Source organism: Crocodylus siamensis, chromosome 5 (genome assembly GCF_052110815.1).
Source record: "Crocodylus siamensis isolate JL-2025a chromosome 5, ASM5211081v1, whole genome shotgun sequence".
NCBI lineage: Eukaryota > Metazoa > Chordata > Crocodylia > Crocodylidae > Crocodylus > Crocodylus siamensis.
The window spans coordinates 140828400-140841454 of NC_143399.1; the positions used below are offsets into that span (position 1 = coordinate 140828400).

The following is a 13055-nucleotide window of genomic DNA, read 5'->3' on the forward strand; positions in this document are numbered from 1 at the left end:
CAGTGGTGGCCAGACATGCACCTAGGGTGCATGGTGGGGAAGAGGCTGGTGTGTGCTGCCAGAAGAAGGATTGGGCCCCTCACAGCTTCCCCACTGTCTGCCTTGGGGTATGTGTGCACCTGCTTCTGGCAACAAGCCAGGCCAGGGCTCTGCAGACCCTAGTGCAGCCATTTGCAGTCCTGACTCCTAGGCAGGCATTCACCTATGGCAGCAAGGGATAAGGGGCTTTCCTAGCCTAGTGTTGCTGTCTGGAAGATAAGTATATGTGGGAGCTGGTCCCTGGCAGGTGCAAGTTATCAGTTAACTGTTTATCTGATAACATGAGGGGAGTTTAAATGGGTACTTAATAAAGCAGTATTTACAACCCTAATTTTACTACCTATTCAATATCACCCTTGAAAAGAGAATTTTAAAAGCTATTTTGAAAAGAATTATAATTGTATTACACAGATGAAAGAAAAAAGTGGAACCACTTCCTTTGTAGAAATCACTAATATTAAATCTTCTATCTTCATAATATCCTTAATTTTAGCATCTGTTTTAGGAGATATGGTGTTCATCTTAAACCTTAAAACTAGCATATATGAAAACTTCAGTGTTTTTTTTATCTACAACAGTTCAGGGTCATATTCTGCCCAACTTGCAAATACAAAAAATATTAAAGAATTGTTTAAATTAAATGCTCAGATATTTCTTAGCTTTCAGTTGGTGATCTCTAATTAAGTGGCAAATGCTGTCCCTAGCAGCAATTGCTGAAGTAATAACACAGATTGTGGAGACAAAAGAAACACTGGTGAACCACTTACTTTAGCAGCAGTTGTGAAGCAGAGATTGACCCCGCCAAGGAAATCGGAGTTCCAGGCAAAGACTAAATTCTAATTTAATAGAATATTTACCTGACCTTTTTGCCTAAAATACAATGGTGGCTTTGAATAGGAAGGAGTGACCAAGGACTAGTTTGGCTGCAAGGAACTCTGACTAGGTAGGTAGCTTTGAAAAGAACCTAACCTCTCTTCTTGGCTGGAGGGCATTCTATACCATTAACCTCATCATCCCCTGTGGAGGGTAGTAATGCCAGCCCACAGGATCAGAAAGAGATGAAAAAAATGGTCTTGGCTCTACCTAAAACAAGGCTACCCTGCAGAATAAAGCTGGGGGGGGGGAGTGTTGAATAGGTGCAGGAAAAAAACTTGGCCTACTTCTCTGTTCCAAGGTGGAGTAGGGTTTGGGTATAGGTAATCTTGATGTTTCTCCAAATGCTTCTCTTTTTTTTTCTCCCCTTTCCCCAAAACAGAGACTATGGTCTTTCCTATCTCTCCCTACGAACCAGCATTGGTCTGTGGACTGCATTTTTTTGCATATTATTAGTGGCAACTGATGCAAGCAGCCTTGTATGTTACATCACTCGATTTACTGAGGAGGCCTTTGCAGCACTCATTTGCATAATATTTATCTATGAGGCATTAGAAAAGCTTTTTCATTTGGGAGAACTGTATGCGTTCAATATGCACAATGACTTGGATAAACTGACTTCATATTCGTAAGTGTCATCTTTTTTACTGTATTTGTCATATTTTACAGTACACTGAAATGTTTTGATTCAATAAATGTATATAAAGGTGTACATACGTAATACCACTTGTTCATAACATTTGAAAACTTGAATTCTTTAATTTTTGCATGTTCTGTTTAGTGCATTTTATTTTTTCTAAAAAACGCAGCTTTGACTAAATATTATCCAATCTCAGTTGCACATGATCCAAGCAGAAGGCATGGTAGGTATAAAACAAGGGTGAGCAATTATTTGGGCTGGAGGGCCACTTAGGGAGTTTGGTTGGCAACCCCTGGGCTGCAACAGCTCACCAAAATGTCTTAAATGGCTTTGTCCTGCACTTGACTGGGCAGATGGGGTGAGGCCACAGGCAGGTGGGAAGTGGCATCTGGGAGTGGGATGGATGGGTGGGACTGGGATCAGGATCATGGGGCCATAATGTTGTGGGGCCTGGGGCAGAGACAATCTATTCCTCACGTGCCCCTGCCTGCAAAATTGGTATCCATCATCAGAGGTGTGGGCAGATGCAAGGGTGTATGGAGACCTCGCCCACCTGCTGTGTCTGGCACCCCTGGCAGTGGGTGCAGGGCAGCTGGGCCATAGTGCTGGGTAGTGGAGCCAGGTCCCCTGGTGGCAGAGACTGGCAGTGGCAGCTGGAAGGAGCCACTGCTGTCGGGGTGGCTGGGGAGGCAAGTCTAGCCACTGCTACCCTAGCCCTGCTGTGCACCCAAGGGCAACGGGATCAGGTGAATGTGCCATGGCTTGGGCTACCCTCTGTGCCTGAGCTGGGCTGGGTGGAGCTGAGGGACCTACCACAAGTTAGATGCACTTCCTTGCCCGCAAGCCATATCTTTCTCACCCCAATATAAAAACAAACTAGCTTCCGTGTGTTTTGGAAACTTTTCGATCTTGTGGTTTTTAATACATGAATTTCTGGTTTGATAACCATGTACTGCAACGTAATCAGTTTATACCAGTGGTTCTCGGTCGTCTTAGGTTTAAAGCAGCCTTGAAAAAGGCCAGCTCTTAGTTGCTACTCGTTATTTTGACCCTACAGAAAAGTAATGGAGCCAATTAAGAATTAAAAAATGCCACAGCAGGTCAGAATGTTTTTAATGCTGTGGATTGCTGTTTAAAATATCTGAGTTTATCTTGTGAATCATGTTTACACACCTAGCAAAGTTAACATAGCGTGGTACCCTTTAGCCTTTAAAAGGAGCTCAAGGCATCCATGACTGGATTTAGGCGTGCAAGCACATGTGGCTTGTGGCGTCACAAACCTTTGTGCATTGCACGTTAAACTATGTATGGCACTATATCTAATGGCTTTATTTCATAAACCCATCCTTTTTATTATTTAATTTTGAATCATTTTATTGCACAGACTAAGGAGCCTTGAGCTCTGTCTTTTCATAAGTGTATAGGAAGTGCTGTTCTAAAAACATTTTTGAAAATATAAATTACTAAAAATCACCACATTGTTACCCATTTACAAGTTTAAAACCAAATAAACAAGAATGAGGAAAAAAATCATTAAAAGTACTTTTAATTTATCTTTCAGATGTGTATGTTCTGAGCCTCAAAACCCCAGCAATGATACTTTAGAGATCTGGGCAAGAAGCAATAAGTCTGTGGATACCATAACATGGAGTAACCTGACAGTTTTGGTGAGTACCTGTGAAGATGAAATGCAGACTTATTTTAATCTTTGCCAAATAGAATCTGAAATGGTTACTTTGCAGTTCTATATAGGGGATATTTAAGACAGTGGGGAAAAGACTGGAAGTTTGGAGAGTAATGCTTCCCTTCCCTTCATCAGTTCCTGAATAACATTTTATGATACGTGCCAATAAGTCTCCATTTCACAAAAAGACGTTTATCTAAATGTTTACTATTATTATTGGCTTACTTCATATTCATAGGCTAAGGACAAGCTCTGTCCAAAATGTAGGTAAAACATGTGTGTGATGATTTTGCTCTATTACTATTGTATCATGGTAGCATTTATTTTTAGTAGGTTGAGTCCTCATTTCAATATGGATGTCAGTGAACTTGATGTACTTAAACTTTAAGCACGAACTTAAAGTGCTTCTCAAAAAATTGTACACTTTATATTTGATTATCCTTTGATCTTTACTTCTTCCTCATATCCAAATGAAAGTCTTCATCTATATACTTTATTTTAGGATTAAAAGTACATATTCAGGTGTTAGAAGTCAACATTTGCTGACAGTTACCATTATAATAAATATTTCCTGCCCAAATATTATATCTAATATACTGTTATCTAATAGTTAATGGCAAGTGCTGTCCTTCCAAGTTTCCACTATAATAATTCATTTCCCAAGGTTGCTGCATGTACTGAACAGTTTCAAGGATGCTTTGAATTCTGATCCACATCTTGGCACGATCTTCTTTGTTCATTTGTGGATTTTACTCGTTCTTTGGTTAGGATTGTTACCATATGTTTAAATTATCTGTGAGATATGGCCCGTGGGCTTTGTTTTGAGCCTCAAAGTCCCATCAATGATTCTTTTACAGATGTGGAGGGTAGGGCTAGGATTCACTGTGACCTAGACAAATTGGAGGAGTGGGCCAAAAGGAATATAATGAGGTTCAACAAGGACAAGTGCAATCTCAGTCACCAGTAGAGGCTGGGGCTGACTGGCTGACTGGCTGGGCAGCAGCTCTGCAGAAAAGGACCTGGGGATTACAGTGGGCAGTAAGCTGAAATGAGTCAGCAGTGTCCCTTAGTTGCCAAGAAAGCTAACAGTATCCTAGGCTACATTGGTAGGTGTGTTGCCAGTAGGTCAAGAGAAGTAATTTATTCCCCTCTACTCAGCATTAGTGAGGCCACATCTGGAGTACTGTGTTCAGTTCTGGCCCCTCACTACAAAAAGGATGTGGACAAATTGGAGAGTCCAGTGGAGGGCAACAAAAAATGGTGAGGGGGGTGAGACTTACGAGGAAAGACTGGAGGAACTGGGCTTATTCAGTGGGGGTGTGCGAAGTGGGCGGTAGTAGATTCAGATTCAGCCTGATTTGGTGGACAGTGATTTGATTTGCTGATTCAGATCACTGTCCCAATTTGATTTTGCCGAATGTCCATCTGAAGATTTCAATTCTGATTTGGAGAATCAGCAATTCAGCCATAAACACAGTTTTATTTTCTTCTACGTACCCCAAGGTACGAGGCATAGCTTGTGAACACTGAGATGCTGAGGCGGATGAAGAATCCTATGAGAGTGTAGGGCAGTCCCCTGCATGCTCGGCGGTGGACCTGGAAGTACTTCTGGTTCACGTCCAGGTGTGCTGTTGAGCATGCAGGGGACCCCTCCCCGCCCCCCGACCCAGGAGGCACCAGTTGCTGAGCCGGGGGTGGGGGGCATAGGGGTCCCCTGCACGCTCTGCTGTGGACCTGGAAGTGGACCAGAAGTACTTCTGATCTGCTGCCAAGCGTGTGGGGGGACCCCTCCTGCACTCCTGTGTGATGCTCCATCCACCCCACCATGTCATCGTTTACAAGCCGTGCCTGGTACCTTGAGGTACGTAGAAGAACGAGATACACATGTATCTATGGCTAAATCTTCAAATCTCTCCAAATCAAATTGGAGGCTTCTGATTTGATTCAGAGAGATTAATGGGTTTCCTGATTTTGATTCGGATTTGGAGATTTAACTGCCAAATTGGGCCAAATCTCCGAATCGAATCAGTGACCGAAGCTTCGCACCCCTTATTATTTAGTCTAGAGAAGAGAAGACTGAGAGGAGACTTAATAGCAGTTTTCAACTACCTGAAGTGGGGTTTGAAAGAGGATGGAACTAATCTGTTCTCTGCGGTGGCAGATGACAGAACAAGGAACAACAGCCTTAACTTGCAGCAAGGAAAGTTTAGGCTGGGTCTTAGGAAGAATTTTCTCATTAGGAGGGTAGTAGAACACTGGAACAGCTTACCCAGGGAGGTGGTGGGGGTTTCAAAACCCAGCTAGACAAAGCTTTGGCTGGGATGAATTAGTTGGGGATGGTTCTGCTTTGAGCAGGAGGTTGGACTAGATGACCTCCTGAGGTCCCTTCCAAACCTAACTTTCTATGATTGTGTGTATGTGTATTTGTACTGTCACACCAGCTTAACATTTTAAGCAATTGCCTATAACCTCCCCAATAATTCTATACTTTCTCATCTGAAATCAAGAAGAAATCAATTTCTTCTTAATTCTGGCCAAACTCTTCTACTGTAATGCCACCCAACAGCACATCTCCCAGTTAAAATCTGTAGGGGGTGTGTGCGTGTGTGTAGATTTTTTTTTAACTTGGAGTTTCACCCAAGGCAGACCCAGGCTGTGGTCCTATGCAGCCAGGGAAGGGGTTTAAACCTCCTTCCTCCCTACCTCAGCCTGCAAGCCCCTGGCCATCCCCCCCAGTAGGGAATAGAGGACAGAAGCCTGGCAGGGGCTACCCCCCATGCAGACCAGGGCTGGGATCCTATGGGGGCCTAGGAGGGGGTTTAACCCCCCCCCGCCGCCTTCAAGTGCTGGCCCTGGGTTGGGGTCTGGCCAGGTGCCCTGCTCTTTGCTTGAGCTGGGGGGCAAAAGCCTGGCAGGGGCTGCCCTTTATCAGACCCAAGCTATGGTCCTGTGTGAGTCTGGGAGGCAGTTTAAACTCCCTCTCTCCCTACCTCAGTGTGTAAGACCTGGGTCAGAGTGTGCCCCTTCCCCCCCCTTCACTCAAGGAGGTGCTGGGGCAAAAGCCTAGCATGGACTGCCCCCATCTCAGCACAGAGCAGGGGGACAAAGGCTTGGCAGAGACTTGCATCCCTGCACTGGGCAGATCTTGACTGGGGTCACATGTAGGCCAGGGAGGGCAGTTTAAAGCCCCCTTGCTCCTGGCCTCAGCATGCTGAGGCTTGGCCATGTTCCCCTCTGCTTGAGCAGGGAAGCTAGGAAAGCCTTGAAGTGCTTTTCTCCTTCCTTCCCTTTTGGCAGTGGCTGAGAGGTGTGCTCTAGCACCCTTCAGCTTCTGGCCTGTGCCACTGCAGGCATGTGGCTGCATTTGCAGAGTCAGAAGTGAATGACTGTTCACATGATTATTAGTTTAATCTATGCATGTTAGTCAAAACTGCAAAGATTGAATTGATTCAGCCTCTGGCTTTTTGGCTGCCTGTACTTAACCATGGTAACAATTCTGACCAATGGACAAGTGAAATCCACAAATTTATAAAAACCAAAATATGGGAAACTTTCCAGGTCAGCAGACCAAGCCCAAAATTTGACATTGCTCATAAACAAATCAGTTTAAATTTCCTGTTTCTCACTTGTTTATTTGGAAAGTGTGAATTATTCTTTCAATTGAAATGCTTGGATTGTGTATAGGCTGACAGCCAGTTTGTGTTGCTCACGTCTTGTTCTCTTAGGCTTCTGTTGCATGTTACATATATTAGGCAATTAACTGGTTAATTGTATAATAAATTTAGACTACCATATATCCAAAGTAATTACCAATGTGTAGCTCTAAGAAGAGCCTACCAGCTACAAAACTAGTGCTTGAAATTGTGTAACAACTGTATGGCTGGTTTCTATCCAGCTTTAAATTGAACTTGTAACAAGGTCTTTACAGTTTCTCTGTATCCACCTGTTGTATTGTCATATGCTGAGTGTAAGCGGTTTTTTACAGGCTTTTTATCTCTTTGTAAAGGGTCAGTTTTGACACTAGTGGGGCTCTCTCTAAGACTATAACAGTAATACTACTAATAATAATTGGGATTTCATTTTTTCACTCGTTTGTTATTCATAGGCAGATTTTTTTCCCCCTGGTTTACTTGGAGAGATCCTCACCTCTCAAAATCAGCTTTAACTTGCTATTTAATTCAATAGTATTCCTTCTAAAACAATACAGTTTAAAAAACAAACAAAACAGCTTTCCAGTTTTAAAAAATTTTAGAAGTTTTGTAGGAAGAATTTAAAGTAGAGAAGAATCTCTAAGAGGGTAAATATAAGCCTTATTATAAAGAAATGGGGAAAGTGGAGAGAGAATTTAAGTGAGGGAGCCCATTTCAAGGTCATCTTGAAAGATGATTTTGCATGAAATTACTTGCCATACTGGGGTTGAGCCTGCAGAATATTCCATGATGACATCATTTGGAAAAACAAGGCAGAAATAAGTTGACTGTGTTAATGGAATGCTTTCTGTTTATGAAAACACCTTTTTGTACACACAGGTTCTAGAAATATTTAAAATTCAGGTTTTGATGCTGAATCTAAGAGGGCATATAATCAAATCACAATTACTTAAAGCTTTTATTATGGGAGTGTCTTTTCAAAGCAGTTCTTTTTCCTGGATGAGTTTGTGAGAGGGCAGAAGATAAATTGATTATTTGAATGAATGTATTTTAAACAATTTAATTTTATTGTCTTGTTTTGCAGGAATGTAAGACGTTTAAGGGTGCATTTCTTGGATCAGCTTGTGGTCATCATGGCCCATATATTCCAGATGTTCTGTTTTGGTCTGTCATATTATTCTTTACAACATTTTTCCTTTCCTCTTTTCTCAAGCAGTTCAAGACCAAACGCTATTTTCCTACCAAGGTAAATTGGGGTGTAGCCACAGCTTGTTTTGTAAAAAGTTTTCTTGCTCTCAGTGATGAACTGGATTTTCTTGCATGCCACAGGTTCCCAAATAAGACATGCACCTTATCTTTGCAAGGCAAAGCATAGCCACAGACCAGCTCACGCCCCCCCAGTCAGTTCACTGGTTGCTCCAAGTAAAAGTTAGTGTTAATCCTTTCACTGTCACTGTTGAATTAGCAGTAGTTTTTAGCTGGACAACCAAAAGCTGCTGCCAGTTCAGCAGTGGCACAGAGAAGGTTAACATTGCACACTACCACTGCTGCTGGAGAGAAGTGATTATCCATTACAGCATAGTGCTTACATGCTTCTTCACTGGACATACCCTAATTTTAGAAGGCTGATTTTTTTTTTGAGGCAGGAAAAATGTTTGTGGTGTGTGAGTAAATGTGGTAACTTACTCATGTGCCTCTTTTGCTTTGTGATGAAATTTAAGAAGACTTTTGCTTTTTTTCCATGTCAAACATCAGAATTAGAATTTCCATATCAAACGTTAGCCCACTTTGACTGCTTGATTTTGGTCAGGAGAAGGGAGAAATTAGTATTGAAAATTTTCAGAATTTTTTTTAGATTAAAAAAACAAACATTGAAATGGAGGGTTCTGATGATGGTTAAACAGGTATAATTTCAAGGGTTTTTAACAGTCAGTGAACTACCTCTGATTTTTGTAGTCACAGTAATGAATAGGCTAAGTATTCAACGGTGTAATTAGGCCTATGGATCTGTACTGATGTTACCAAGTGATAATGTTGTTAATTTTCCTCACTTAATACAGATTAAAAGTTAGTGATATCTCTTTTATGTCAGAGGTCTGTGAGCACTTATTTAACATTATTATCTAATTCATTTTCCACGACCTGAAACTGTTACACTGGTATCTATCGATCAGCTGAATACAAAGTGTGTGAATGGAGATTTTACTGAGCAATTCTGCAACTTTATATCCAGGAACTTCATTTAAATTACAATAACAGTATAGTATTTAGAAATAATTAAGGGGGGGAGGATGAACAGTGCCTCGTAGAGAAGAGACCAGAAGGATTTGCTAATTGATAGTTGATTAGTGCTGTAGTTCTTCTGTATTAGGGAGTCCTCCTTTGGGGTAGCCTCTGCAGTATATTGCAAGCTGGGAAACCTATTGCTACTTGTGTAAACATCTTGCAGAATATCATGGCCTTTGTTTTCTGGTGAAATTGCTCAATATCATGTATAAAAATCAACTATTGGTATGCAATATTTGAGAGGACTGGAAGTTGGACGGTTGCAAATTAGATGCTTCCTCTGTGTGACCATTCTCTTGTGTGTTTGAAGTGGGGCACAAATCCAATTGGGAAGCAGTTTTTGAGGAACTGGCCCTAATTACAAATGGAACCAGAATACTTCCAATGGCCTGGAAGGAATTTGTTTCACTCAACAGATTATTTTGAATGGGATTTATTGAAAATGTTTCAGTCACATTAGTGTGGACAGTCAGCATACATTGTGTGCTATATAGCATAAGGAGATACTGGACTGAGATATCCTGGACCTGCTTGTTTTTGAATTGGAAGTAGTGTGGTGTTATGGACCTCTGCTGTTCAGGGTCTATCACATGTTTCAACATGATGTGGCTTTGTCATATAAACACATCTCCTATAGAAGTGATTCCCAATGGGTGTGCCAAGGCACACTAGTGTGCTGTGCAAAAAGGGCAGGATTGGGTCCACAGACCAGTGAGCAAAGTGTGGTTTTAATCCAGAAAAGAAGTGTTCCCCAGATATCAGAAGTGTAAGAAACATTGTTCTATGTTGAAACCCATGTCATTGGTTTCAAGCTTACAAGTCACTTTTTAAGGGAGAAGAAATGTGGAGTGTCAGTAATGGGCCTTAGGATTTCTGATGAACCAGATCACATTTTGCATTAACAATTTTTTAAACTCCATTTGAATTTGCATAAGTTATTGAATATAGCAATGGGAATAGCTGATATAACGTACTTTCTTCCTTATAGGTGCGCTCTACAATCAGTGACTTTGCTGTGTTTCTAACCATCATGATCATGGTTCTGATCGACTACCTTGTTGGAGTTCCGTCTCCTAAGCTGCTTGTCCCTGAGAAGTTTGAAGTAAGAAATAAAAAGCGTCTCTTCCTTTTTAAAGCATATAAATGATCATCAGTCTTAAAGATAACGGAACGACGAACAAGTATATAGTTGAATAAGGAAGAAGCAAGTGGTTTTTTCCTTTTAATAGGAATGCAGCTTAAATCAACATTTTTCCATGCTTTTTCTTAGCTTCCTTCTACTTTTTAATAATCTACACTTCTGCTTTTGGTCTGTTTACCTAAAGGAGATGTTTTTAATGGAAATCCTTGTTGTTTTTGTTGGAAAGCACAGATCTTTTTTAGGAGTGGTATCTGGAAGCTAAAGAAAATGGAATGACTTTTTTTGATTTTTGTCTGTTAAGTTTTCACACAAACCATGCTTTTGTGTGTCTTAAAGCTTATAATGTTGTGTATATATAGTAGTCAGATACATCACTTCTTTAGTCCTAGCCATTTTGGAACCTGAACATTGTTTTGTTTTACATTATATGAAAGCAAAAGCCTTATCAATCTAATTTTTTTTATTACTATGGAAAACATTTATGGCAATAAAACGGTCTTTTTTTTGTTGACCACCTTCAGTCCCACTACTCACGGCTTTGTGTTTTTTTTTCCAGCCCACTTCAAAAGACAGGGGATGGTTCATAGATCCCCTGGGAAATAATCCTTGGTGGACATTACTGGTAGCTGCTGTTCCTGCTTTACTCTGTACAATTCTTATTTTCATGGATCAACAGATCACAGCAGTAATCATAAACAGAAAGGAGCATAAGTTGAAAGTAAGTTTTATTTTTATTCATTTTCTAATGTAATATAAATTAATTTGTGGACACAAGTTAAAATTAGTACAAATAAAATGTGTTCTTTTCAAAATTAGGATAAGATCTACAAAACAAAATTAAGCTGAAACTGTTAGCACTCTTAAACCTCTAGATAATAGCTTATTTCTCTCTTGTTGTTTGTTGCTAAATTATGGGCTAGTGAATATTGCAGCACAAAGTAAAAGATCCTAAAAGATGTTCAGTTTTGTAGAAAATGTCTTTCTTTGCTTGACTTTACAGAAAGGCTGTGGCTATCACCTTGATCTGCTTGTGGTTGGTGTTATGCTGGGGATATGTTCCCTCATGGGCTTGCCTTGGTTTGTGGCTGCAACTGTCCTGTCTATAAGTCATGTCAACAGCCTAAAAGTTGAATCTGAGTGCTCTGCCCCAGGAGAGCAGCCAAAGTTCTTGGGAATCCGGGAGCAACGAGTAACAGGGCTCATGATTTTTGTTCTAATGGGGCTATCTGTGTTCATGACCTCTGTATTAAAGGTAAGATTATATTGTTCCAAAACATACACCTTTATTTTCATATCACAATTTAGTGTTTGATCATTTCAGCAAGTTTAATGGTAATAAGACAGCCACACTTAATTTAGAGGAATCTTTTTAAAAGAATCTGCAAAGATTTGGAAAGGAGGAAGAGTGGGAAGAAACAGCACCTTCAAGAGTCTGATTTGTTTATAATTAATAAAAATTCTGCAGGTCAGGTTAGGGTCTGTTTGTTCCAGATTTTTCCCATGGGTGACTTGAGTGGGTTTTCATAGATGAAAACTGGTTGAAAATGGTAATGCACAAAATTGAGTACAATCAACCTTATCTTTTCTCTTAACTGTGTTTGCTCTTCAGCACTGAAAGAGGTTAAAACTTGTCACTAAAGGGTGCAGACAGAAGTGACAGTTTTACCCTGATCTGTCCACAGACACCAGTTTATAGCTGTGACCAAAAACAAGTGCATTGCTGTAGACAGTTTGAAAAATGGCTGATAGGGTGAAAATGTGACCTGCCCCCCATTGCATGAGGTATCAGATAGACGCTTCAAAATGTAGCGTCTTTTGTAACTTGTCTTCGAGGTCCCAGCCTGTATCTGTTTTCAGGATGAGAGGGGAGGAGGGAGAAGAGAGAGTTCAGTCTGGTGGGCTTTCAGTGCTTCCTGGAGGATGCGGAGGGTATATTGGAGCCCCTGCAAGGTCCAGTTCACCCCACCCCACCCTTCAGCACCAGCAGGGAGCCCAAGAATGAGCTCCTTTTGCTGGCTTCTCCCCCCTCCCATTCTGAAAACAGGAGCGCTGGCAGAGAGCCCTGGCCTTTGCTATGGGAATCTTGCTCCCAGCTGGCAGCTAATATTCCCCTCCCACCTAGAACCAATAGTGAACTTCTGTTTGGTTTGGTGCAACACCGTAACTTGGAGCGCTTTGGAAAAACTTGTCCAGAGTTACATCTGGGAGCCGCACTTCAGTCTGCACCCAAAAATGGAAACACGTGTTTGGGTATATGATGAATTGTAATACCTAGCTTTTGTATAATGCTTTTCAGTTCTTGATCTCAAACGCTTTCAAGTATCATCACTTTGAAAACAGAGGAAACAGCTGTTAAAATGCCATTTTAAAACAGTAACCTTTTAAATAGTTTAATCCATGAAAGTTTGACCGTATATGTTATAAAAAAATAATGTTCCTAAACTAATAAATGGGAAACTTAGGATAGTTTGAAGAAATATCCAGACTCAGCCCACTGAAAATAGAAAGGTCATTCAAAAGTCAATGAGAGTGCTTTAAAACAGTACCTCTGGAAATGTACTAACTAGTTATTAATTGTTCTAATGGGTGGAGTGCAGTAGTATAAAGATGCAGACAATTGAAGTCTGACCTATAAAGTTCCTTTCACATCTAACATCTGATTCAATTGTTTAGCTTCCTTGAGGCCTATTACAGATGGAAATCACATAATAGATGGCTGTTTCTTACTGAAAAATTGAAAAA

The 13055-nt window shown here is 40.8% G+C and overlaps 1 protein-coding gene across 4 annotated transcripts in view; it reads left to right on the forward strand.

The window, feature by feature from the left end:
• The window catches only part of SLC4A7 (solute carrier family 4 member 7), a 152172-nt gene that overhangs the window by 122262 nt on the left and 16855 nt on the right, over positions 1-13055 (forward strand). For all 4 annotated transcript variants that reach the window (XM_090046492.1, XM_090046495.1, XM_090046493.1 and 1 more), the window contains 6 exons: positions 1295-1540; positions 3114-3219; positions 7971-8132; positions 10161-10274; positions 10870-11031; positions 11314-11565. In XM_090046492.1, coding sequence (XP_089902618.1) covers positions 1295-1540; positions 3114-3219; positions 7971-8132; positions 10161-10274; positions 10870-11031; positions 11314-11565 — 1042 coding nt within the window. The remainder of the gene's footprint in view (positions 1-1294; positions 1541-3113; positions 3220-7970; positions 8133-10160; positions 10275-10869; positions 11032-11313; positions 11566-13055) is intronic.